Source organism: Felis catus, chromosome C1 (genome assembly GCF_018350175.1).
Source record: "Felis catus isolate Fca126 chromosome C1, F.catus_Fca126_mat1.0, whole genome shotgun sequence".
Lineage (NCBI taxonomy): Eukaryota > Metazoa > Chordata > Mammalia > Carnivora > Felidae > Felis > Felis catus.
Genome location: NC_058375.1, coordinates 80,644,175 through 80,671,684, shown reverse-complemented (window position 1 = coordinate 80,671,684; position 27,510 = coordinate 80,644,175). Strand labels below are relative to the sequence as shown.

At 44.0% G+C, this 27,510-nt stretch overlaps 2 protein-coding genes across 2 annotated transcripts; both read left to right on the top strand.

The window, feature by feature from the left end:
* CNN3 (calponin 3) lies at positions 1 to 27,124 on the top strand. The gene is made up of 7 exons (XM_011284861.4): positions 1 to 288; positions 21,006 to 21,127; positions 21,435 to 21,501; positions 22,227 to 22,364; positions 22,740 to 22,856; positions 24,550 to 24,696; positions 26,019 to 27,124. Exons 1-7 carry the CDS (start codon positions 232 to 234, stop codon positions 26,358 to 26,360), a joined length of 990 nt encoding a protein of 329 aa, XP_011283163.1. The 5' UTR covers positions 1 to 231; the 3' UTR covers positions 26,361 to 27,124.
* LOC109502478 (40S ribosomal protein S7-like) lies at positions 295 to 15,543 on the top strand. The gene has a single exon (XM_045036234.1). It carries the CDS (start codon positions 13,748 to 13,750, stop codon positions 14,378 to 14,380), a length of 633 nt encoding a protein of 210 aa, XP_044892169.1. The 5' UTR covers positions 295 to 13,747; the 3' UTR covers positions 14,381 to 15,543.
* Positions 27,125 to 27,510: the final 386 nt, after the last annotated feature.

Here is a 27,510-nt window from a genome sequence, read left to right as displayed (position 1 = left end):
GTTCGTGGGGGACTCGGGAGCGGAGCGGGAGGCTCTGCGGGACCCAGTCGGACCGAGCCGCCGAGGCACCGCCCGCGCTCCGCCGCCGCGTCTGGGCGTCTCCTGCGCCGCCCAGGGGAGCGAGCTCCGAGCATCTCGCGCTGCGGCCACTCCTCGGGGCCAGGAGCGGGGAAGACGAGTACTAGAAACCCCCAGACCCGAGCGCAGCCTCTTCCCGCCTCCCGAACCACCATGACCCACTTCAACAAGGGCCCTTCCTACGGGCTCTCTGCCGAGGTCAAGAACAAGGTACGCCCGGGCTCTGGTGGGGCGGCCACGCCCAGGGCGAGGGGTGGGAGGCTAGAAGCCGCCCGAGGGTCCCTGGGACTGCGGCGGCGCTGGGCCGCTCTTCTCTGCGCTCGGTGGCTGTCCGGCTACGCGGGGAGGAGACGTCGGGGCGGCGCGAGAGTGGCCGCGGGTCTAGGTCCTGGCCCCGGGCTCGAAGCGCCGGTCTCCCAGGCGCGCTCTCCTAGCTTTGTTCAGCGCCGCGGGCCAGGACTGGCGGCGGGCGGTGGGTTCCCGGGCTCCTGGAATCCCGCAGCGCCGGCCTGCAGCTACCGGAGCCGGTCCGTGGCTGCAGGACGCGCCCCTCCGGGAAGGGGGCGCTCCTGCCTGGTCATTCGCCCTTAGGTGGGGCCCATCGGCGCGGCTGGGGACCCGGCAAGCAGCCCCCGCCGTCCTCCCGGGCCTGGGCTGCTGCCGGACCGTGCGTCTTCCCTCACCCCAACCCCCCGGCCGAATTCAGCCACAAGCCGAGTCAGGCGGTTACGTGGCCAAACTGGGCCCCCCATTGTTCCTTGCCTCTTCCCGGGGAGGGGGGCCGTTGAGCGGTCCACCGACCCCAGGGACCCCCGGACGCTTCACAGTTTCCGAATTGCGGTGCCTTGAGGCAAATTAACTGCTACTGTTGCTGCGGAAAACGGAGACAAAGCCTGAGTGCGCCGCTTTGGAAGCGATATCTGCTGTAGAGTTGAGATTTTTTTGTAAAACCGAAGTTTGTAGTACATTAGACTTCAACGGTATCAAGGATATTTTCGTGGGTTGCTTTTGTTTAGGGTATGTTTGCCGAGGCGGGTTGTAGTGTGGAGTGATTTGCGTTTGGAAACTCTCAGCTTTGCCACTGCCTAGCATTAGGAATGCATTGGGCTTATCTTTGGGACTTTTGGTCTGGGAAAGAGATGAGAGGCGTCCCCCCTCCCCAAATCCTCTCCTTCCTTCCTCCCTCCCTCCCTGCATTCCAAGCCCATGACATCAGGGGTTTCTGGGGGGAGAGAGCAGCCAATCGGCGCGGAACTGCGCACAGAACGCTCATTGTCTCCTTTCTGCTGTTCTGGCCAAAGCGCCACAAAGGAGGGCTGCTGTGGTTTAATTCCCATTAACCTCCCGGGAGCCGAAGCATGTCAGGATTGCCACCGCATCGTCCGACCGCTGTTAGAATACGCTGGCATTGTCAAAGCTGCAGCATCCCAGTGTTTAGGGTGCACGCGGTGTGGAGTGAATTATATAGAGGCAATGAAGCGCACCGTTGTCAAACCCCAAGGGAGAGTTATAGCTCTTCTCCCCCCCGTTACAGCCTGCGCATCCTGATTCAGTTAATAAATTCTGAACAGTCTTTGAGTTGAGTTGAGTCAAAGAGTTGATTTTAACCTACGAATCCAACATTGGAACGTTTGGGTTCTTTACTTTGTCTAGTGCGTTGCCCTTATTCGAAAATAGTTTCCTGAACATTTTTTTTAGAGGACAGAGAAATGGTTTGTGTCTGATTGTTCGGTTCTTTCCAGGGTTTACAAATGGAGCTTTAGGAATCCTTTCAGAGGAATCCGCAAGTCCAAACTATTGGATGTGATACCCTGGCCTGGCGTGTACACATTAATTTTAATTCGCCCTTGTGATTCTTGGCTGGGGACGGTTGAACGGTTGAGTCTCTACCTTTTGCATTGTAAATGAGGTCCTGATAACTTTGGCAGTCCTTCAAGTGACTTATTTTTCTTGGATGTTCATATCTGTATTAATTTCTTTTTGCTGACTAATGAAGCAGCTTCTGCCCTTTTCCTCCTTTTTATTGAGCAGACTGAAGGAATTGCACACACTGGCTGGATCACTGTAATTGTACATTTTTAAAAACAGTAAAACCTCAGTTTTCAGAGCCTTTGGAAAGTTATAGCTTCGAGTTTCTATAACTGCGGGTTTATTCCTTTAAGCACAAAAGGCATATTTTAACTACCCCATTCATTTATATGGGCCCTTCATACAGTACCCTTTCATAGGAAGTCTTTTGATCTTAACAGCACAGCAGCCCCTCGAGGTGGGAGGGATTGCTGGGGCTATCCAACATCGTTTATAGGTCAGGATGCCAAAGCTCAGAAAGGGTGTGATTTGCTCAAGATCACAGAAGAGAGTTGGAATATTCTAAGAATGTAAACTCTCAAAGTGATATCTTAGTGAAGTAGTTAGGGATATTCTACTACCAGTCACTGTTGTCTGCCCACCCCCCCCCCCCCACTTTTGCTGTCCACCTGTCACTTCTTGACATTGTAATTACTCATCCAATGCCGTTTTCATCTGCTCTGGGCTTGGAAATCAAATATCCATGTTTGGTAAGGCTTTTGTATGAGATACTGCATTTCAGCTGTGGACACAGTGCCAACAGAGGAGTGGGTATATGGAACACGAACTTTGACACTGCTTGGTTTGGACACTTTTTGATTTCTTCCTCTGTTTTCTTTATGTATTGCATAACTGATATGTTGCTTAAATGTAAGGTGTGTTTTTCCCCCCTCTTAAAACTTCATTTAACAAAGTGGAAAAAATATAAACGTCCTCAGGAAGCAGTGTGGAACAGACCTTGGATTCAAGCAGACATGGGTTCTAGTCCTCCCTCTGTCACTCTGCCTTGTATGATGTTGGGCAAGTTCATGGATATATCTCTGTCCCAGTTTCCTAATCAGTAAAATGGGGGAAATAATAGTTACCACCCCTAAACACTACGGTGAGATGTGTCTGCTTGTAGTACGTACTCGGTGACTATGTTGTAGCTATGAATTCTTAGTAATTGAAAATTAGTATCGATATTCTATTTCTTAGACTTGTCACTGACTCTGTAAGTATTCCATTTCTATTAAATAAGCCTTTGGTCTTTTTATATTCCAGCTGTGAAAGCAGTTCGTCAATGAATTGAGGAAATCTTTGATCTTAAGTACTTTTAATTAGTAAAAGTGCAGGGGAAAAAATCTGTAAACTTAAGATATTTATTTGACAAGATGATAGATAATACATGGCAAAACATATCAGACTTACTTTTTTTTTTTTTTTTAATGGCAAAAGTTTGAAAACAGCCTAAAAAAGTAGAATCTTTCAGCATGGACTGTGAACTGCATCTTTAAACAACAAAAGGGTCAATAACTTGCAATCTGCAAAGATCTTAATAGAATAGTAGGGTCAGGGATAATACAGATAACACGGAAGCTGGTGTAGATAATTCTGTGGGATATGTAAACACTCATAAAGTAGTACGGTCCTGAAAAGAAAGAAATAGGAAGAAAGAACGGAGTAAGGTTGAGCCAGACCCCCCCACTGCATTTTGGGGACCAAAATGAAAAGGAAAACAGTTTTGTGCCTTTTAAGCTGTGAGAAAACGTGACGGGTCCTCAAGGAAAGCACAGCATTTCCTGACGCTTGGCTCTGAACAAGATGTTGGAGCCAGTAGACCTCCTTGTAAAGTTGAGGATGCAGGGAAGCATACCCTCCCTGGGCTCACAGCAAATGCTGTGGGGAGCTTATAGGTCCCAGGGAAGGTGGAGGAAATCAGTTGTGGAGGGAGTGGGTGGAGCTGAAATTACCTCCGTATCTTTGAGGGGGGTCGTCTCTCTGAAATATTAAGAAGAACGGGAACTGGAATGAGCGTTCTCACAGTTTTCTCACCTGGAATGTATGGTTTGAGCAAAATAGCTTCTTGCGGAATCTTCTTGGTTGCAACAATGGTAGCCCTCAACGGTTAAAAATCATGTTGGAAGACTTACTACTAAAATTGTAAATCACTGAAGAGTAAGTTAAACAATCATATAGTAACAAATAGGACCAAATGTCCCACGAGGCCTGCCAGCCAGCCTGCCTTTGGACAAGCAGTTGCTCTAAGAGTGTTCCTGATCACATTAACCCCAGGTGATTGTGGACTCCAGCCGCAGATTGCACCCTAAGGTGGTCTGCCTGGTAGAGCACCGGAATCATGGTAAAAATGTAGCTGGGTCTAGCTTTAGTTTGTTATTGTTGTTCCACAACCAACGTGGGGCTTGAACTCACAACCCTGAGATCAAGAGTCGCATGCTCTATTGACTGAGCCAGCCAGGCGTCCCCAGACATAGGCTTTTAATTCAAAGCTTTTCTTTACGGTCTCTTTCCACCAGCCATAGGGGTTCCAGTCTTATTCATTGATGAGCTACGTCAAGATCTGTATTTCAGAATACAACTTGGGATATAGTTGATGCTAATAAGTATTTGTTGATTTAATGAATTTATCCATCAGGAGTAGATTTTGCCATCTTTAAAAATTGGAAGTTAACCCTATTATTCTTCGCAATAGAATTCTGTAGTGCAATGTGATAATTTGGAAGGACAAGGTGATTTTCACAGATTGCTTTTCTTCAGTTTGTTTTATTAATGTTACACTGGAAAACTTATTAGCAAGATAATTCCTGTGCTTTTGCTGAGGCTCTTTCTTAGACTCCCAGATTAGGGAGGAACAGTAGAAGGCCCCTCTGTAAGGCTCTGTGGGATACCTGCATCTCCCAAAGACCACCTGCAAAGTGGTCACTCAGCGGATCTGGCCTCCTGGCTGGGAGATGCCATTGTGGTTTACCTGCTCTCTTTTTATCTCCCCCTCTCTTGACCAAAACAGTTTAAGAAAATACATTTGCTAAATTGAGAAGGGGTACCATGTTTCTTCTCTAAAATGCTGAGACATATTTACTCTGGAATTTTAATGAAGATCATTATCAAGTTCACTGTGCTGTGACCCACAGCTTTTTACACTCTTTCCTTTGTGGAAATTGTACTATTTGTCTGTCTCTATCCACTCCTTTAGATTTCAGAAATAAGCTTGATGGGGTGCCTGGCTGGCTCAGTTGGTGGTAGAACATGTGACTCTTGACTGATCTCAGGGTTGTGAGTTGGAGCCCCATGTTGGGTGTAGAGTTTACGTTAAAAAAAAAAAAAAAAAAAAAGCTTGATGAGGAAGATGTCACAAGTACTGTCATCAACCAGAGGTGCATCCTTCCCCCTGTACCGTTTCCCTTCCAGGTTTGGATCGTGGGGGCTAGTGAGTATTTTCACCTAAAAGTGTTTTATGAACCGATCACTATTATCTGTGACATTAAAAAAAGAAGAAAATGAAGCACAATTGGATGGCTTTGGTTTTTAGCCAATTATACCATTACACCCAGCAGAATGAGAAAATGCTTAACTTACTCTCTCAGTATGACTAGGTGGTGGGAGAGGGCTCGTCCTTAGAGTTTTTTGGCAAGTTTCATTTTATTCTAGGCATTAGCCTCCTACAGCATATATTCTGTGTGTGTTGGTTCTTCCTAACCCTAAACTCCTGGCCATACTGGGCTTTTAGCTGTTATTCACACATCCTTGTGCTCAGGTTTTTGTTAAGGATTTCTTGAGCCCAGAGTAGATCCTGGTTGTGGGGCCTGAAGCATATGCAGTGTGGGAGGGCGGAACATGTCAGTCATTCCCAGAAATACAAAAATACCTGGCAGATTTTATAAAAACATAACGACCGTGGGAATCCTTGTGAACTTGAAGATACCTGGTTCTTGTCAGTGAGAAAGTAGATTCTCGTGCCTAAGACCGTGGACTACGGAGACTGCGTTTGAATCTTGTTTCTGCCCCTTACTCTGCGACTCTGGGCAAGTAACCTGTGTTTCATCTGCAAAATAAGGATATGGAAATACCTGCCTTCATAGGGTTGTTGGGAGAAGTAAAATAGACAGTCCTTGTAAAGTGTTTAGAATCATGCCTGGAACTATAAGCACACATCATGTAAATGTTTGCCATTGTTCCACGTTGCTGGCTGGTTCTCTGCTGGTTACGTTCAGTCCTGTGTTCTACTGAGCTTCTCTTGTTTTCTAGATATTGAGATTATCTCCAGGACTTGGACATTCATTCAGGAATCTGTATCTGAATGAGGCTTCTGGCACATAGGGGACCACAATGCCAAACAATACCTCTGGATTTCACTTCTGTGTCCAGAATATGATCTGCCCCTAGAGTCCTTATCCAGGACTCCTTCCCCTGGTAGCCTGTGCTCCCTCTGTGAAATGCCGGGGTTCGAAGCCTGTTCTCATTGTGTCCACATTGCCCCCAGAGCCAGGTGCTTCTCAGAGATCTCGAGGCTTTGCTTTCTGGCCATGTTATTATTTGGCTTTTTCTTCTTAAGAGATAGATTTCTGTTAAACAAGATAAGATGCCTCTTTCATTTCTTGCTTTCAGATAGGGCTCATATTCCTCCACAGTGCACTGATGAACATATTTACCTCTTTGTGTTTATTCATTTATTTTTAAGATTTTATTTTTTAAGTGATCTCTCCACCCAGCGTGGGCTTCCAACTCACAACCTGGAGATCAAGAGTCACATGCTCCACCGCCTGAGCCTGCCCCTACCCCTTTGTGTTTAAATCTTGGTTGCACTGGAGGCCTTTAGTGTCAAATGGTCTTAGGAAGGCTTCGCATAGACCTGTGTGAAGGAAGTCCATGGGCCCAGAAGATGTAGTATTAGTTTTCCCCCATAAGGAAGGGAGGGAACTTCTTCAGCATCTTCCTTCTGCCAACAGGAAGCTTCAGGGTATGAGTGCCATCAGTGGCCTGCAGTGGGCAGGCCAGGGGATTGGAGGCAGGAGTGCAGGGAAAAGAGATCTTTGGGCGTGGAAGGACTCTTTCGGGTGAGACATAACCTAAGCATTTATGGCCATTTTCCTCTCCTCGCTGACACGTTTCCAGGGGATCCTGGCTGTGGAGTGGCTAGACAGGGCTGGCCAGGACTTCGTTGTTTCTCTCCCCTTCCCAAGTGTTTGGACATTGATCTTTCTTCATTATCCCCCGCCTCTCAGCCTGCTTCGTGCTACACAAGTCTCCACAAATGGGAGAGAGAGTGTGTGCTTCATGATCGCAATTTTCCCTCCCTCCTTTTGTTTCACATGGGAGGAAATTGGAGAGAAAATAATCAATACCATGTGTAGTAAGTCTCTCATAATTCAAACATGTGATTCTACTTTGAATGCAAAAATAGCAACAGCAATCATAGTTCTGATCGAGTACAGAAATCATACTTAGGTTAAACGTCATATTGTGAGCTTGTCAGGGTCCTTGGCCTTCACAGCTAAGCCGGAACTCTGGGGCCGTTCTCGAGAGTTCACGAGAGTTCACGTATGGCCACATCCCTCCCCCTGAATGGGCCCATTCTCTGCTCTGAAGACTGGGAGGCATTTGCCTCTGCTTTTTCCTTACCTTTCTTGAGAGACCTGTATGTTGTAGAAATCCCTCAGCCCCACCCATCTCGGCCACACATACACACAGGCGTGTGCTTTGCCAGCCAGGCTTTGGTTTTGAATTTTCTTCCCCTCTGGGCTTGATTTTTAAATTTTCTTCTTTTCCTCTTTTCCATGACTGCTCTGTTGACACCCTTTCCTGCATTCCGTCTTACAGCACCTTCTAAAACATGCCTGTCGTAGGAGGTTCCTTTTTATAGGGGCCCGTGGAGGAGTTAAAGTGTTTCTCGTCTGAGACATCTCTGCCAAATATCTTCTTACGAACTTTTGAACCACGCTGGCAACGCCCTTTGAGACTGCTGATTCCCCATGGGCTGGTTTGAATCAACATTTTCTCGAACTCTGCAGCATGTTCATGGTGCATCAGTCTGATGCGGTGATGGTGGTAGAGGTTGCTTCTGGATGCCCTCTCCTCCTCCACGAGTGGAAAGGACTTCATGTGAAGCCGCAGAGGCCCAGCCTGCTGGCTAACCCTCCTCTGGCTGGCTGGCAGCACAGCCCTCTGCCAAAGGCTCCGTGTGCAGCGTAGACACTTCCTGTCGGGCTGGTTCAGGGGGGTGGGGGTGGGAGAACATTAGTGGAGGAAAAGACGTAGGCTTTGGGGCCAGACCTGGGTCCAAATCCCCGCTGAGCCCATGACTTTTGGACAAGTGATCTCTGTATGGACACAGTGCATCTACCTTGGGGCGCCATCTTCCTTGCCTGTGAGAACCTCTTCTCTTTTTCTGTTCTGATTTTGTGACTGAAATATTTGTTGTGAAGAGTGCAGACAGTGAAGTAGTGAAAGTATCCTGTATCCCTTACCCCCCACCCAACCACTGGTGCAACTTTGAATATCATTCGACCATTTTAGAACTGAATTGTAGACTTTTGTAGAGATTCTGGTTACTTATTCATTACCTCCCTTCTGGTGGATATTTCCTTAAAAAGTACTTGTGTAGAAAAGCGCATAACTGTTGACCTAATACATAAAAGTGTTATAGGTAGTACCAGATGACACTCTAAAAAAAATTAGTTTATCCTTCCCACCAAAGGTGGGAAAGAGAAAGTGGTTCTCTTGGTGGTAAACCAAAACGATATCAGAGCAGGCTTGTCAAAATTCAAGTCACTTGTTTTAGTTCATTATTATCAAGTCATGGGTCACTGACATCTGTTGATGCCTACTGTCTCAGTCACCCCGCCACTCAGGTGTGAGTTGGCAGCAGAGTGAGGTGGGGGCATCTCTTTTACAAATTATTTGATGATACGTAGTTTTTAAAATAGAAAGTCTAGGCAGCATCAAGATGATTTCTTATCAAAATGGCTATCAAATAGTGTCAAGTGATTGTTCCGTATGATGTTCTGAGTTTGAAGGAGGAAATCTTGATGGTATCTGGACAGGAGTGGCCAGCAAAGCACATGCAGAAGGGTAAGGGTTGACATTTATTGACTTCTTCATGATTAACGTGAATTAAATCCTTGATTCTTCCCAACAACTCTCTGATGTTAAGTGCTATTGATGATCTCTGGTCTACAGGTGAGGAGGTCCCAGCACAGTAGAGCTGGGATTTCAACCAGAGCATTTAGTTGCCAGAGCCCATGCTCTTAACTGTTTTAATCAGAAGCCAGAACTCAGGGAGAACTTGCATCTTTCAAGGTGAAGAGGAGAAGGCAGACCAGAGACGGAAGCTCTAGGATGAAGTTCTTTAACAAGCGGCCACAGGGAGTGGGATTGGAGGGGCTTTCCGGAGTGCTGCAGAAACAGGCCACTGGAGTTGGCTACTGAGGGGTCACTGGTGACCTTCTGAGAGATGGTCTTCCATAGAGGTAATTTCCAGAGATATTAGGAAGAAGTACTAAGTGAGGAAATGGAGAGGTTTGTCATGAAATGAAAGAGAAAACAGGACGGTGTTTGTAGCCGGCAGCAGGTTTAATCAAAGATTGGGACACCTGGGTGGCTTAGTCGGTAGAGCAGGAGACTGATCTCGAGGTTGTTAGTTCGAGCCCCTCGTTGGATGAAGATAATACTTAAAAAAAAAAAAAAAGTGATGAGTGCTTGTCGTGACGAGCATAGCATAATGTATAGAGAAATAGGATCACTGTGCTGTATACCTGAAACTACGTAACACTGTGTGTCAACTGCATTCAAAAAAGGGGGGGAAAGGCACTTTTTCAGACAACATAGGGGGTGGTGTGTGCCCACTGATGGACCAAATAAGGGGAAGGCCTTGGTGTGCACTTTGAGTGGGACCAAAGCAATAGAAGGAAGAAGGTTCACTGTGAAAAGCTGGGAAGGAGCAAGAAAGAGGACCGGGAAACAACTGAGGTGGGTGAGACCTCTCCTCCTCCTTACCACCGTTGTGTTCCCCTCCTCATGTGAAATCAGGGTGTTCCTTTGCTCCTGGCCTTGTTTTCCCGGAGCCACTGGGGTCTGATGGTGCAGGCAGCAGCAGTGGGAGGGGACCGGCCAGGCTGACGCCTGCCTGTGGAATATACTGTTGATTCAGCTGCCGCTCTCTGCTGAGTCCTGCTGAGGCCCCTTTGCAGCCTGTGTACTGCTCTCTGTCCTCATTCCCTGGGCCCTTCATCTGGAAGGGATGCAGAGTTGGGTTTATTTTGTTTTTGTGCCTGGATGTCTATAGCAAGCCTTTATTACATAGTCTCCAAGAGGCTTTTTTTTTTTTTTTTTTTTTCTCCAAGAGACTTTTGCACAGCATGCTGATGGGGGATCCAGAGCTTCCAGAGGAACTTATTTTCCCTTGCTCCCTGCTCTCAGATAGCATTAGGTTGGGTAAAATGTGCAGTTGGCTTTATTGTTGAGATGTGGAGGGCGCCGTGTGACCTCATCACGGGGTCTTCTTGGGCTTCAGGACTGGAAAAGGGAGCCACGTGGAAACGTATTTTTTTAAGGAACTCTGTCAGTCTTGTAACTTTTTCCTTCTTTGTTGCAGTGTATAAGAAGCCTGGGCCATAGTTTGCATCTGTCCCGTCTTTGGTGGCAGTTGTGTAGGACTTGGTGTCATGAAGGTGTTTGAACCTTCTTTTTGACTTCATCTTTTTTCACACTCCCCATTAAAGCAAATCAAACCAAAAACCTTTTTACTTAGTGTCTCAACAAGTTGGGTATCCTATATCTTCATATGCTATTTCATGATGTAGGTCATACAAGTTTTTAAAAAGAGGAAATGTGAAATCCCATCCTGCTTTTTTAATGGAAATTTCATATCTAATTTTCACTGTGAAGAAAAAGGCCCTGGTATCTTGCACAGTTAATATATCCTTAAGACTCCTGTGAAACCTCACTAGCAGCATCTAGCCTGTGTCTAAAGTGAGGTATTTCAACTCTGTTCTTCACCGGTTGTGTAAAGCCAGGTCTCTCAAAGGGACAGACTCCGCTCTGGTTAGAAAAGGCATTCAAGATCTGAGACCTAGAACTGGGCCCCCAGCAGGAGCTCCTGATGTACTGAGGGCTGACCAGAAGGCTGGGGTCCTGCTCCTCCTTGGCCTTCTTTCTGCCCATGGCCCAACAGTAGCTCAGAGTAAGGGGGCAGTGTGTGTTTGACTCACTTTTGGGGTGGACAGCTGGGAGCACTTCGATGAATGTGGTCAGCGATCTGGGAGCAGGGAGCATTTCCCAGGTTGGTAGAGATGAGTTCCGTGTAAATACAATGTACACTCAGGGCTTTGGAGGTGGATTTCATGCCTCCTCAGGTCACAAGGCCCTTCCTACTAAGCAGACTTGCTGTATAGTCGATGAGGAGTGAGTATACATTCTAAAGCTATGGAAGGAAGACTTCCTGCCTTGATGCCCCTTGTAATGAGAGAAACCAGCCGACCATGTGGCTGACTCACAAGTTATTCAGGAGGCACCTAGGTGCCTACTGAGGACACCAGTACCTGAAGATGTAGATGGCAGTAAAAATGGCAGATGGCTGCAAGTCTGATGAGCGATGAGTGAGGCGGACCCTCAAATATCCTAGAGGTGAGGTGAAGGAAGCAGAGTGTTCAGGAGCACCTGTTTTCATCTCTTTGACCTGAGGGGCTTCTGTGACAGTCCCCTTTCAGCAGGATTTCTACAGCAACATCAAATTCAAGACCCAGCCAGCCTCCTTCCGAAGCAAGAGAACGTTCTCCAGCAGGTTTTCTTGGGGGTCTCCTTCCCCCTGTGCTTTGCTGGCACTCACGTGCTCTCCATCCTTACATGCTGATTGTATGTCTCCTTAGAATTGCCACAAACTTGTCTTGGGTCTGCCTGCAGTGTGGCATTCAGAACAGATTGACTTCCTCTTCTACAGGACTTTCATTTAAATATTCAGATGGTACTAGCCTGTTTCTTCTCCTGCCCCCAAAGTCCCTTCTAGGTTATATATAGCCATTCCTGGCGCACAGTCTCTCATTATAGGCTGTGTATGATTTTTCTGATCTTGTCCCCATTCAGTTTGCCCCTTCTAGAAACTGTCGCCCATTTGTCAGTGTCCCCTTCTAGGCTGCAGCACTCAGAATTCATCACGGTAATGCCACAGATATGGTTTAACCTACCAAAGTCCAGTGGGATTATTAACTAACTCCTTTGTTTGACTACAAAGCACTGAGTCATTCTGTTTTGATCACTGTAATGAGGTAGATGAGGCACCTCCATGTCAGAGGATTCCAATCCTTGCTTGGCAAGTTGGTTTTCCCTCTTTATAAAGTAAGGATGATGATAATTGCATAAGGTTTTCTAGTTTACATGCTCCTCTCACACCTGTTTTATTTAAGTAATCCTTTCCTTGGCTACCTCATAGAGCTGTTATTATCAAGCAAATAACACAGGCAATAGTATTTTATAAAGAATTGTATACCTGTGCAGACCGAGAGAGTGTTAGCTTTTTTTAGACAGAGTTGTTTAGCTTATTGAGTATGCATGATGAGTTAGTTCTAGAACTTTGGTGCAGGATTTTACATATACCTGGAATAATTTATTAAGCTAGGATGTTCTGAATCTGAACTGTGTTTCTTTTGAGCTATTCCTAATTTAATTTTCTATCCGTTTGATAAGTATGTCCAATAGTTTCCAGATTGCCAATTGTTAATTTGTTACCAAGACAGAAGAGAACAGATCTAAATCTAAGCCTCAAGGTACATATCACTGGAAGCTCCTCCTACCTTGACGTAGATCAGCACAGCGGGCATGGTTGTTGCTTCTGACCAGGCCCTACTTCTAGAGTTACTAAACTGGACCTAAGGAGTGCCATGGACATAGGGACTTTTATGAGAAAGTAAAACAAATATGTCCCTAGTGGTCCATCTAAGATTACTAGATTGGTAGATCAAGGAGATGTGGCGCCTGTAAAAACCAGCAGTATTCAAATGCAGATGTCTTTCCGAAACAAGATAGATCTTTAAATCTGTGGCATTTCTCTAGTTGGGTACTACTACCAATGGATGAAAAATCATTTGTTGAATACCTACTTTGCGCTAGGCATGGGCTCTAGGGGTACAAAATGACTAAAGCCTGTCTTGTCCCCAAGGAGAGTACAGGCATGTTAGATGTGTCTTGCATAGGTATGCTGGCTCCTGGTAATGGATGACTTTCTCTACCCACCTCTGCCCAGGTACCTGCACACTCTCTCTCCAGGAGTCCACTCTAGCATGACAGCCAGGCTCTTCAGCCTATAGTAGAGAGGTCCTCGCCTTTCGGGTGGGGGTCAGGAAGCAGCGGGCCCTCATGCAGGTTCCTGTTCTTTTGTTTGCCAGGGCATCTCACATCAGTGAGCTGTTTAATCCATGCATCTTTGTTCATCGTTCTTTCTGAGTCTGGATTCTTCTGGGAATCCAGCCTCTGTGCTCACTCCCACCTTGTTTAATTGAAATTTCAAAGTCCAACTTTTAACTATGTATATTCTAAATTGTATATTCTAAACTGAAGGTCTTTTTCTAGTTAGAGAAGGCAAAGTTGACATTCTGTTTTTTCTGCATTTTCTTATTTATTAGTTATGCGGTTTGCTTTATGCATTGGACTAACTCCTCTTAGGGCATTTAAAAAACTTTGTCAGTTTCATAGTATTGGTACATTGAGCCATAATATCTTTGCATTTATCTGACTATACGTATTCGGAGAGAAAAAATTGTGCTAGTGCCGTATGCTGACATGTTGATCTGAAGGTCCAGCTGTACCTCTGAGAAAAGGGCCCGGCTTTACAATGCATTTAGGCTCTTCCTGGGCCAGTGCTCTCACCAAGGAGAAGGCCATGTTCAGTTTGAGCATGAAGATCATGAGGCCCAATGACAAGAAGCTGGACAGCTTCATGTCCGGCATATACCAGGCTCTCCTCAAGCTGGGGATGAACTCGGACCTCAAAGCCCAGCTAAAGGAGCTGAATATAACAGCCGCCAAGGAAATTGGAGTTGGTGGTGGTCCAAAAGCTATTATCATCTTTATTCCCGTTCCTCAACTGAAATCTTTCCAGAAAATCCAAGTCCGGCTCGTCTGTGAATTGGAGAAAAAGTTCAGTGGGAAGCATGTTGTCTTTATTGCTCAGAGGAGAATTCTGCCTCGGCCAACTCAAAAAAGCCATACAGAAAATAAGCAAAAGTGTCCCAGGAGCTGCACTTTGACAGGCGTGCACGACGCGATCCTGGAGGACTTGGTTTTCCCAAGCAAAATTGTGGGCAAGAGAATCCACGTGAAACTGGATGGCAGCCAGCTTATAAAGGTTCATTTGGCTAAAGCACAGCAGAACAATGGGGAGCACAGGGTTGAAACTTTCTCTGGCATCTATCGGAAGCTCACTGGCAAGGATGTTCACTTTGAGTTCCCAGAGTTTCTGTCGTAAACAAATATGATTTAAAAAAAATGCCGTTAGGTGTCCCTCTTGTTTACCTGAGGCAGATCTGGTTTTCCATAGCCCTGGAATATACTCATTTGCCATCAGATCTTTAGCACAGTTCAGACCGTGGAAGGAGCCTCAGATTCTATAGTGACCTTGAGGAAGGCATGCAATCTACCTTGACCTTCTTATCCCAAACGTAAAAGTGATTTTTTTCTCTAGAATTCCCACCTCTATCACCCTTAAGATATAAATCTGTTTTAGGGCGCCTGGATGGCTCGGTCAGTTGAGCAGCCAACTTCAGCTCAGGTCATGGTCTCGCAGTTTGTGAGTTCAAGCCCCGCGCCGGGCTCTGTGCTGACAGCTCAGAGCCGGGAGCCAGTTTCGGATTTTGTGTCTCCCTCTCTCTCTGCCCCTCCCCTACTCATGCTCTGTCTCTCTCAAAAATAAACATTAAAAAAATTTTTTTAAAGATATAAATCTGTTTTTCAAAAAGTAGTTACTTTATCCTTTTCATCAGCAGTAATCGGAAAAAGGACGAGAATTGGGGATGCAAAGACATGCAGGAGTGGGCTTGCTGATGAGTGGCAAAGGGCAGTATCCCGGATGAGTCCCAGTGGAACTTTTTGAATCATAGACAATAAAGGGAACAGTTTGTAGTGGGGTTCGGTTAATAGTTTGTAATTTCTGTGCTCAAGCCGCTAAAAAAGGAGAACCTTAACTCTGATGTGTCAGGCATTGAGATGGGCCCTTCTTTACCTGTGGAGCAGGCTTCATTCTCACAACGGTCCTGGGAGGAAGACGACCTCCCTCACCAGGGTTAAGTTATTTACTTAGGTCGCACTAGAATTGGGAACACAGTTTTAGGAAGTTTTAAAAGTTTGATTTCAAGACATGTGATCTTTAGCTTGTTGTATCCACAATGTTAATACTTTAAAAATTTGCCAAGGGTGGGGAAGGTTAAGGTAGGTAAAAAAAAATGTTAAAGCCTCTTCATTGTCTTCATGAGGTATCAAGAATGGCAGATGCTGGGGGTGCCTGTGGCTCATTGGATTAAGCGTTAGATTGTTAGCTCAGCTCAGGTCTTGATCTCAGGGTCATGAGCTCAAGCCCCATGTTGGGGTCTGCACTGGGCATGAAGGATATCTAGATATCTAGATAGATAGATAGATAAAAAGAAAGAAATATATTTTTATATAGCAGGTGATAAAGAAGGGAAGAGGCATCGTGGTATTTCAGGTGGAAATCTATTTGGTAGTCCCAGGGGGTTCTGTTCTTTATTTTAAGGTTTTATTTTTAAATAACCTCTACACACAACATGGAGCTCGAAACCACAACTCCGAGATTAAGAGTCATATGCTTCAGGCATATGCCAGCCAGGCATCTTTTCTTTATTTTAAACATCCCCTTTCTGATTACAATTTTTTTTGGAAGGGTGTTAACACTGTATTTAATAGGTATTTGTCTCTTTCCACTAGAATGTAAGCTTTTCAGGCGGAGACTTTGCCTTTGAACCTAACTGGTATGTAGTAGCCACTTGAATAATGGACGGAAGGAAGGAGTAATGGAGAAGGACGTTGGAGGAAGAATCCATGAGGCACAGGAACTCTTGAAACAGAGGGACGCTGCACTGAATAGGATCATACTTAGAGGGTTTGGGGTAATGCTGGGTTACCTTGGTGGTGTGAGACAGGGAGCCTAGTGATCTGGAATTGCCCGCCTCCAGGTTTTACCAAGCACTGTGAGAAGAATATATTGTGAGGAGTGCATGGGAAAGACACATCTTCATTCTTTCGAAGATTCTAGAACATCCCTGGGTGTAAGCGGGGCCATCCGACAGTTCTTGTTATATATATAATCACTGCCCCTCACACAGGTGCACCCCCAGCTTCTTACTAAATTGCACTTTGGCTGAATGCTCCCTGCTTACACTGAGAAGCACCATAAAACAGTGCATACAACAGTGCACTTTGGGGTCACTTGTTGAGATGGTTTTGAAGCTCCATTTCCCTCATTGCTCCGAATCCCCTTTTAGGGATTTTGTCGGGGAACTTCTCAGACCTCCTTGGCTGGCAGGGCTTGGCTATTGGCAATGAGCAGGCTTTCCTCTGATCTAGTGTCTCCCTTTACTGTTGAGGCGTCGGCCCTTGGGTCTTGTGCTTGTGAAGGGAGATGTAGTGTTATTTTATACTTGATTCGCCCTAATGTATGTGTGCACGTGGCAGAAGTGGCAGACAGACAGGTGCTCACCTCTGGGAAGGGAGGAGGATTTGGCAGGGGGAGGGGAGGGAGGTGAAGAGAAACCTGTGCATTTTTACTGTCTCCATGCTCCTCAACCTTTTTTCCATCACTGCTTCCCCAAAGAAAGTTTTTAGATGTTTTTCCTAATTACCTCTTGACTCCCACCAGATTTAGTACAAAGGGATAGAGTTTGTTGGGGAGGGTCACAGGTTACCATAAGGTCTACGGTTGTTTTCACTCCCACCACAAGAACCCACTGTCGTCCCTTTGCGGGGCCGTGTTACCCCCATTGAAAATGCACACTCTGCATGCTTCTGTACTGTTTATTTATTATTATTCTTTTTTTAAACAAGTGTTATTTTAGAGATCCAGGAGAAAGGTCATACAGCTAGAAAGGATTGAGCTGCCCTTAAACCAGAGGGTGACTCCACACTGGTTGCTCTTAGCTCTGAGGAGCGAGCCCAGGGGAGGGCAGAAGGCTGAAGCCACCTGGGCCTGAGCGGCAGCCCCAGCACAAGAGGAAGCGGGGGTGGGCAACCGAAGTACCAGGGGGGTGGCAGCAGGACTGGCAGAGCTCTGACTGGCCAGGAGGATGACTGGCAGGAGCTTTCTCTTCACCTCCAGCCCAGATGCCCCAGAGGCTTTTCTGTCTTCCTTTTCTTCAACTTTGATTGTGTTTGGCAATGTTGGTGAGCTTTAGTTAGGAGCCTGCAGCGGGGGTTCTCCAGTGATGGTACCAAAGTGTCCGGACGTGCACCTCCCCGGGAGAGGGGTCAGGAGGCAGGGCTCTGGGAAACGCTGCTGTGCACTTGAGGGACCCAGGCAGAAGGTCTGTGAAAGTGGCTTGGGAAGATCAAATCAAATAAATCTTGAAGAAGAGTAAAGAAAATGATGTTTATAAATAGCTCAGGAGAGTGATTTTTTTAAATTATTTTATTATTTCAGAGAGAGAGAACATAACTAGGGGAGAGGGGCAGAGAGAAAGAGAGAATATCAATCTCCAGCAGGCTCCACACTCAGCGTGAAGCCCAACACGAGGCTCAATCCCATGACCCTAGGATCATGACCTGAGCCAGAATCAAGAGTTAGACGCTCAACCGACTGAGCTCCCCAGGCCCCCCAGAAGAGTCATTTTTAAACAAATCAGAGTGACATTTCCATGATGTATTAATGAAGTGAGATTAAGTCATCTTTTAAGCTAGTTTTCTTGTCAGCATTTTCTGCCTGATGTTCAGAAATTAAAGCTTTTTTAGATAGAAATAGTGAATAAGTGTTATTGGCCAGACCTTACTTTTTATTTTTAATTGCTCTCAGTCCCTTGATTTTACAAGTTGTGTATATAAAACAGTTAAAAAAATATCCTCTGTAATTAAAGAATATAACCATATTTGCTTGGGTTGTGTTCTGATACACTTTTAAAGGAAGCACTTCCGATTTCTGTGTCCTGTGGAACAGTGCTGCAGGCCGGGAGCTAAAAGAAAATTTGAAATAGATTTTTTTTTTTTCCTGGATGATTTCATAGGAATTTTTTTTTCTTCTTAAACTCACAAGTACATATTCTGAAATTTTGAATTCCATTTAGCTGGGCTGTCCGCAGAAAGCTCACTTATTTAAAAAAGTGGTATTTGAGTAGAAAAATCCTTGCTGCTCCTTTACTTACAGTAGAATCCTAGGCCAGGAGCAACAGTTACAGGATGGGGATGCATTCCTACTTTTCATCTTTAGATTAGCACTTGGGGTCTTGAGCTTTGCCTGGATGTGCTTATGAATTTTTTTCGTGCATGTGCTATTACATTAAGTCTGGAGACGGAGTCGGCCGTCCAGAGAGCTCCAGCTTGCAACTAGTCAGTGGTGGAGTCAGGGTTTGAAGCCTGACTAATTCCAGCTAATTCCAGTCCTTGATTTTTCTCTCCTCACTCCCTTGATGAGAACAGTCCACAGGGAAGATGAATTTCTCTCTGGCTTTTCTGCTAGGATATTTCAAGTTAGATCTGTAATCACTTTGTGGTTTGGGGCATGGCATTGAATCTGTCAGACACATTTGCATAAAGGAAACATAAATATGCTTTTAGGGGTTTTTTTGTTGTTGAATAAAAATTTGTCTCATTGGGGCTCATCCCCCCCTCCAAAACACCCCCAGCCCCTCCAGCGTTACTTACATTTTTACGTTTGGAAAAATTAAGAGAACGAATTTCCCTCTAATTTTTGCTGGTTGGCCAAACTGTGTAGACAATTTAGAATGGAAAGAGACCTAGTGCGCTCATTGGATTCAGCCTTCTTTTTGTGTAGACAGGAAATGGATCAGAAGCTAGATGGATTGACTGTGAACTAGGGCCCATAGCAAGATGCGTGGAGCCAGCTCAGAGCCCTGGCCGCACCCCTCCCACCCTAGCCTACCAGGTTTGTCTTCAGATTCATTGAAATGCAACTCCTAGTTGAGTGTTTTGCTTTTGAAAAAAAATTCAACTGGGAGATTGTTTTCCACAGCTAACACTTACAGAGTGCTGGTTTTTCCTTTTCTTCTTTGCTGGTCCCTTTCCAGCCATACCACACACACCCCACCCCGCCCACATTTCTAGCTTTTTTTTCTAGTCACCTAGAACCAAAATCTAGTGTGAAAATCTTAAACTTTTTTCTGTCACATTATTTATTGCATTTTCTAAAGGTGCCATTTATCTAAATAGATATGTCCCCTATGTTGGGGGAGATACATTCATTATGTAAGAATACGTATCTGAGGTGTAATAGGAGTAATGCCTCCTTCCTGCTCACCAGAGGTGAATGTGTCCCGTTGGCAACACCTTCCATCATCACTGCCTCCTTCTTTCCTGTTCCCACATCCAGTAACCCAGACTGGCAGGAAATCAAATAAATGTGGCGTTTTTTTTTTTGGGGGGGGGGGGGGGATGGAAGTACCAGAGGGCAGGCAGTTAACACACATTGTGTACTAGCTTTATATTGTGCCTGACCTGTCTTTTATAAACTAACCTCCAGGCCAAAATTTGATCCAGGACACCTTGCACAGCATTAGTTATTTTAACATGAAAATGTAAACTCATTGAATTTGCATTTAGAATTCTGGCTAAGTAAATCTGCAGATCAAGGACTGCTTCTCTCTAAATGATACAGTAATGAGTGGAATCCAATGATTCTGCCCTCCACAGTGAAGACGGTGAATCAGAAACCCTGCCCGGCCACTTGGTGGTGAGGGTTCGGGAGAGGGTTCCCTGTGGAACTAGAACTTGAGGGCCCTCTCCACAACAAACTATTTATTTCAGTAATGAAACCTAATCATGTTTTATGGAAGCAAATGTTTCTGTGTTCATTTCCGTTTCCATAGATGCTGCAACAGTCAGTTACAAGCTCATCATCTCTCCATCCCCCTGGGCATGATCTGCGTGTTGCTGGCATTTCACCTGTGTGAGAAGAAAAATGACACATAATCTCTTCTTTCCAGCTGTGTTCTTCTTAATTGGTTGACCGACCTCTTTAATATTCCTAGGACAAGGAATAGCTTGAGAACTGGTTTTTAATAATATTTTGTGTAAAATTTTTTTTTTAATTGAGGTTTCTGGTCTTATTATGAAGAGATCTTTGAAAATCTGTGTGTAGTAGGTTTTAGCGTGTATAATAGTATAGGATCTATGTTTGTAAATTGCCTTTATCATAGAATTCTGTTAAGTAAGGAATTTTTCTTTTAGTTGTATTAAATGTTTGGAAGTCAGGTAGTATGCTAGGTACACTAAGAGTCTAGAAGTGACTCCTGTGAGTTTATAGGATATAGACTACATAAACAGAGCTTCTTAGTGTAAATTGTACTTACAGTTCAACGGTCAGTACCAAGGAGTGCGTGCATGTGTGTGCACATGCACATAGTGTGCATTTGGCTGAATAGAGGCGTAGAAACACCAGAACCCTGCAGGCAGCAAAACTATTGGCCGAGATGCGTTGTCAGGTTAAGACACTGTGTAAAATAGGTGCATGTGTCAGAATCCTGCCATTCTCTTTTTTGGGAATTTGGTGTTTAATGACTTAATCTTTGAAATTTAATATGACGACTGCCATACTGTAATATGCTATTAACTCTTGTCACTTCCTGCGTGTCATGAGTGGAAATCTGTCTTGTTTTGATCCATAGTTTCTCCTTCTCAATCCCAGCTTCTCTCCCTGTACTGTTCAAATTTTCTCTAAGAACCGCCTTAACCAAAGTTTTTTATTAGTTACTGAAGCTGTAATAGTTGGTTAGGATTGCCAGTGAATTCCAATGAGTGTAATTTACTGCATGTCACAGTTGTGGTCTTAATGGATAAGAAAAGTAGAGCAAGCTGAAGTCAGCAGTTTTTGATGCTTTAATGAAAATTCTTCCAAAGTTGGTTAACTTGTATTTCAGATCGCTTCCAAGTATGATCATCAGGCAGAAGAAGATCTTCGAAACTGGATAGAAGAGGTGACAGGCATGAGCATTGGCACCAACTTTCAGCTGGGCTTAAAAGATGGCATAATCCTCTGCGAGTAAGTTTTGGCCATTTCTGTTCTTCTGGTCCTTTCCACAAGGCTTCCGTGCTGTCCTCCTTCCCAATCCAGGGTGTCAAGCCTTAACATTTCAGAAATGTTTTTAATGCTTTCTTTTTTTCAACGTTTATTTATTTTTGGGACAGAGAGACAGAGCATGAACGGGGGAGGGGCAGAGAGAGAAGGAGACACAGAATCGGAAACAGGCTCCTTTAATGCTTTCTTACTGATGTTAAAGGAGCCAACTTTACATTCCAGTCCTTGTTTTCGTCTGAACAATAAATGTCACCTGTACTTTACTTTTCAGACTCATAAACAAGCTACAGCCGGGCTCAGTGAAGAAGGTTAATGAGTCCTCGTTAAACTGGCCTCAGGTAAACAGCTGAACCTGCAACCTCTGGTTATTCTTTATGCAGCGAAGATTTGATTAAAGTAGACATCTTAGCAGAAATTAATGCACATGGCTATATTTTATTTTTTACTCTGCTTCCATAATTACTTAGAATTAGTTCTGTGATTATTAGATCCTTAGCTTAGAAGTTGTATTTAGTCTGTCAACTCTTGGAGAGGATTTGACACAGCTTATACAGAGAAATACAATCTAGACCATAATGATAAACGAGGGAAAAAGCAAGGAGTTTAACAACTAATGGTTGATTGTAGAACACCATATTAGGCAGTCTTAGTTCACAAATGGGTGTGGTTACGTAAAATTGGATATTTTGACTATATATTTTGAGATAATAAATTATTAAGGTGAGTAATCCTGTACCTTTTGACAGAATTTTAGCCCTGGATAGCTCAGACAGAATCACAGAATTCTTAAAACTATCTAAGGAAGATCTTGCCTTCAAAGAACTGAAAAAAAAAAAATGACTACGTAAAAATAAAAAGACCATCATGTGACCTACTGTAAAATACTCTTTATTTACTCTTTCCGTTTCCAGACAGAGCTGTGCTTAGTATGTATCTGGTCAAGACTCCTTGCCAAGTAACTTTCTGCCTGGCATCTTACAGTAGTCACGAAGGCTTATAATGTTTAGATAATGTGAATGTCAGTGTTCAGCTCCCAAAGTTATATGGCTCTTTTCCTTTATAGTTGGAGAATATTGGCAACTTTATTAAGGCTATTCAAGCTTATGGCATGAAGCCACATGACATATTTGAAGCGAACGATCTTTTTGAGAATGGAAACATGACCCAGGTTCAGACTACACTGGTGGCTCTGGCAGGTCTGGTACGTATATGTCTTTAATGGCTGCTTTTAAAAGTCCCACCATGTTGGTGATGAATTATGTCTTTTCTTTCCCATGGGCGTTCTGGCTAGGCGGGGAGCAGCCTCTGTCTCCTCCATAATTATTAGCTTCATGGAAAGGCTGCTGACATCAGCTGCCTCATATAAGAGAGCTTAATCAGAACACTTAACATTTCAGAGCCACAGGTATTACTGACTGGCCTTAAATATGTTTTTCAACCCCTCCGTTTGAGTATTACCTAGTGAAGCCTTCATCTACGGACAGTAGCGTTTCTTTGTTGTTCCTTCTGTGAAAAACTATTGGCAGAATCTCCACTTCAGTGTTCCTTTTTAGTTAGTGTGCAAATTTCTGTCTAGGCTAAAACAAAAGGATTCCATACAACCATTGACATCGGAGTTAAGTATGCAGAAAAACAAACAAGACGTTTTGATGAAGGAAAATTAAAAGCTGGCCAGAGTGTAATTGGTTTGCAGGTAAGCAACGTGTTACTGCTTGATTCGGTATTGTCAGTTCTCACCATGTAAAGTGTGTCTCTCATAAGTAAGGAATGGGTGAGATCCATGTTAATGTAGGTTTTGGGGATGGATATGTGGTTTATATAATTTATGTCCATTCAAAGCCCCTGAGACGTTGATGATGGTTTCAGAAGAAACCTCAGGCATGCCATCAGACTTGACAATTGTTTCTCTAGGAAATGACTTTTCCTCCCTAATTACATTGTCTTTATTTTTTTAAGAAAACGTGTTTTATAAATTCCTAAATGATACTGACCAAATGCGGCAATTTTATAAAACCTCAATGCCGAAGTCATTTATTTGCACAATACAGCAGCCAAGCACTACTGGAAGTACTTAGCGCAGGTATTTTTTTCCCCTTCACATCGTTCCCCTGGAGAATGTCACGAAACCACCACTGAGAAGTGTGCCCTCGCGGCCACTGCATCATGTGAGGTGGATTTATTTTTGTACACTACAAAATCGTATCTGGTAAGAAACTGGAAACCTGAAATTCCAAACAGTAGTCAGTTGATTATAACCGCACAGAAGGAACCAGAGTAAGGTAAAAATGATACACAAGAATTCAGAGATTAAGGAAAACAAATCAGGTTACAAAATACAGTGGTCAGTGCGATCACAATTTTACTTTAAAGATGCACATGCCTATTTTTGAATGTACGTGTATTTACATGCATGTGTATTGATAAATATATACACAGGTAGAGAAGATAAAGCCTAGAAGGACACACACAAAGGTTTACAGCTAATATCTGGGTGGTAGGATTGTAATGATTTTTTTTTTCCTCCCTTCCTTTTTAAGGAAAAAGACCATCAGAAATGTGTCCCCAGCTAATAGAACTGGGTATATCGGTTGGCCTTAAAGCCATATTCTCAGTGGAGAAAAGAATTCTTGTTCCTCTGAATTTGGTTGAGTTCACATTCCTCACTCTTTCTCTCCGGTGACGTGAGAGTTGGAGGAATAAAATGTGGTCCTTTTCCCATGAAGATGCTGGTGATCTCAACGAGACTTTAAAGAAGCCCTTGTTGAGGTGCCAGAGAAGACACCTGGCATTTGCTGTCACTTTTTATACAAACCCCTGGAGTAGAAAAGCATGCTGCCTAGTCAGAGTGCCTCTGTCCCTTTAAGTGGCTGATGCAGTACCTCTTAATTTGGTTATCTGTGCTGTATAGACAGTAGGGAGAAGAGGAGCAGGGGTAATTATTCATAATTCTGCCCTCTAAAACCTTGTTTGAGATTTTTCTTTTTAGAGTGAGCACCTTGGGGGCGCCTGGGTGGCTCAGTCGGTTGAGCGTCCGACTTCGGCTCAGGTCATGATCTCACGGTCTGTGAGTTCGAGCCCCGCATGGGGCTCCGTGCTGACAGCTCAGAGCCTGCTTCGGATTCTGTGTCTCCCTCTCTCTCTGACCCTCCCCCGTTCATGCTCCATCTTTCTCTGTGTCAAAAAAAATAAATTAAAAAAACGTTAAAATTAAAATAATAAAGTGAGCACCTTGAAAGTTGTGAAAGCATGGAGATTTTGTATCTAGCTAGCCTCAGCACAAAAAGGGACTTGTCAATTGTGCCCCTGTCTTTTTAGTAGAACACAAAGTTTTGCTTGTCATATATGGTGGTGACCTGTGATAATCATTGCTAATTTTAACTTCAAAGATGGGAACCAACAAGTGCGCCAGCCAGGCAGGTATGACGGCCTATGGGACCAGGAGGCATCTTTATGATCCCAAAATGCAAACTGACAAACCTTTTGACCAGACCACAATTAGTCTGCAGATGGGCACCAACAAAGGAGCCAGCCAGGTAAGCAGTGCCTTTTTATACTTGGAGCAAAGAGTAGAGAAGGATCATTTGAATTAGCACTTAACTTACTCTTTTTTTAATGTTTAATTTTTAGAGAGGGAGCGAGCCGGGGGGGACATAGGGCTCTGTGCTGACAGCAGGAAGCCTGATGTGGGGCTTGAACTCAGGAACAGTGAGATCATGACCCAAGCTGAAGTTGGATGCTTAACCAACTGAGCCACCCAGGCATCCCACACTTAACTAAGTTCAAAGGACGTATTTTTTGTATGGTATAAAGTACATTCCTTCAGGAAAGTTGGTTTTGCTGAGAAAGCACAAGAATCAGAGGACCTTTCTGTAGGAACACAAGTATGGTGTGCTGGCGGTCAGAACAGCTGGTCTTTCCGTCTAACCAGAAGAAAAGAGATACGTTTATTATAGCAAGTTTATTTCTTGCTCCAGATCCAAGTAAATTGCTCCTTCTAATGCCTCTGAACCTTGGTAGGTAAAATGATCTGGTGTTCTGAGGAGGAGTTAGGTGGGGCTCTAGCACGGTGAGAATGCCAGCATTCTAACACCATGCAAGATGGAAGTATTTCCTTGTTAAAAATAGATCAGCCCCTCATAGGGAGGTTCCCATAACCACTGGAGAGCAGGCAGGGCTCACATCCAACAGGAGTGGGGGATAAGGTTTGAAAAAGCTTTCTCCTTGTGACCTAAAGTTGAGATGTCCTGCCACATGTGGCATTGTCTTGTATAGGAGCCATTCAAGTTTCCTTTTTTACCAGTTAAACCTGGACTGTCTGCTTGGCATAAATGGAGAAATGAGTTACTGTACTTGTGGCTGGCTCTTTGAGACTTCAGGCCTTAAGGACTGCTCGGCATAAGTTCTGCTGAATGTGTGATGAGCTTCTGAAATGGATGGCCTGGAGAGTGTATGTGGTCATAATAGGTACTCACATGTAACTCTCCAGGGTGCCCACATTACGCTGTGCTTTTTACATTGCTTATGTTGAATCCTCTCCTAAATCCAAAGTAGGTGGTATTTTCTCCATTTTGCACATGAGAAACCTAAAACCAAAAGTATTAGCTTGTTTAGAGGCCACCTAGCAGTTTTATAGCAGAGCAAGGATTTAAAGGAAGGGCTGACCTAGTTTGAAAGCCAGTGAGTATTGGTACTTAAGAAAGATTCAGCATCAGGACTATTTGGTAAGCTAGCTTTACCCCTGAAATGAAGTTATTATTACATTAGCGTTCACAATGTGAATTTCATAACTTAGAAAATGTTCAGCAGAATAGATTTTAGCTGCTGTTTTAACTTTTATACTATGTTCTAATACCAGGCGGGGATGTTAGCACCAGGTACCAGAAGAGACATCTATGATCAGAAGCTAACATTACAACCGGTGGACAACTCGACAATTTCTCTACAGATGGGAACCAACAAAGTTGCTTCCCAGAAAGGAATGAGTGTGTATGGGCTTGGGCGGCAAGTATATGATCCGAAATACTGTGCCGCTCCCACAGAACCTGTCATTCACAATGGAAGCCAAGGAACGGGAACAAATGGGTCTGAAATTAGTGATAGTGATTATCAGGCAGAATACCCAGATGAATATCATGGAGAGTACCAAGATGACTACCCCAGAGATTACCAATATGGCGACCAAGGCATTGATTATTAGATTTACACAGAGGAGCTCAGTATTTAGCCCGTTTTTATTCAGTGAGAACCAAGCTAGCCTTGAGTAATTTTTATCTTGTCTTCCTAAAACACTATTATGCTTATTGTACCTAAAAGAAATATTGCCTTACGTACATTCCCTTTTCCTTTTTCTGCCTCTTCCCTAAATAGTTCCCTTTTAGTGCTGTAACAGTTAAATCCTACAGCAGAAGCAATAACTCACATATGAAGTAAAAAGGAATACTGTGAAAGGGGAGTACTCTTGTACAGCCAATTCTCTTATTAAAGACCTATGCATTTTTACAATCTACTTACTAGACTGGGATTTTCAAACAATAGGAAGCTTTTTTTTTTTTTTTTTACAGTTATCTGGTTTCTATGTGGAAGACTAAAGTCATGCTTAGAGCTAAATGTGGTCTTTGCCAACTAAATTTAAGATGCAGCATTTTAGAAATTTACATATCAATGTCTACAGTATTGTTTGCTAACTTTTAAATAAAGTCCTGATCCGTGTGCATTTGTGATTATATGTGTACTCATTCTCTTACCTAAACCGACAAGATCTTTTCAGAGTGGTGTTTCTAAAGGAGCGTGTACAAAATCGGCCTGCAGACAGTTAGGTCTGGGTGGTGTGTGTGCTCTTCCTGTTTGTGCCAATGTATCAATGTAGAGTTGCTGTTTCCTTCAACTGTATTTATTGCTGCATTTCTCAGCATAAACTTATCCCGTTGTATTTTTTATAAATAAATATTTTTTTTGAACATTCATATGAGCCACAGGCTGATTATTTTCTGGCTAGCTACCAGATAGGTGAAGGCAGATTTTGTTTAAAAAGTCCTCTTTCCCAGGTCTTATAAGATACTTTATCATTTCTTTACTTAATCCACATAACAATGCACTCTATGCTAGAGACTGAGGCTTGGGAAACTGTAGGGACCTGCCCATCGTACACAGAAAATGACAGCCAAGATTCAAACTAGTATTTGACCCTTATTTGGCCCTCGCTTACTCCATCGAGACTCACGTGCCTCAAAAGCACCTTAAATCCAACTTGGAATAATCTTCAAATCATCTTCAGGAACATTGGTGGGGACGGGGTGGGAGTATTTTATATTCATACCCCAAGGTGGATATACATCGATAAGGAACTA

Bases quoted from the DNA above. Each gene is read 5' to 3' on its own strand.
- CNN3 (XM_011284861.4), top strand. From the start codon at position 232: ATGACCCACTTCAACAAGGGCCCTTCCTACGGGCTCTCTGCCGAGGTC. The intron at 21,502-22,226 runs GTAAACAGCTGA...TTTCCTTTATAG, and splicing joins CCTCGTTAAACTGGCCTCAG to TTGGAGAATATTGGCAACTT. The intron at 22,857-24,549 runs GTAAGCAACGTG...TTAACTTCAAAG, and splicing joins AGAGTGTAATTGGTTTGCAG to ATGGGAACCAACAAGTGCGC.
- LOC109502478 (XM_045036234.1), top strand. From the start codon at position 13,748: ATGCATTTAGGCTCTTCCTGGGCCAGTGCTCTCACCAAGGAGAAGGCC.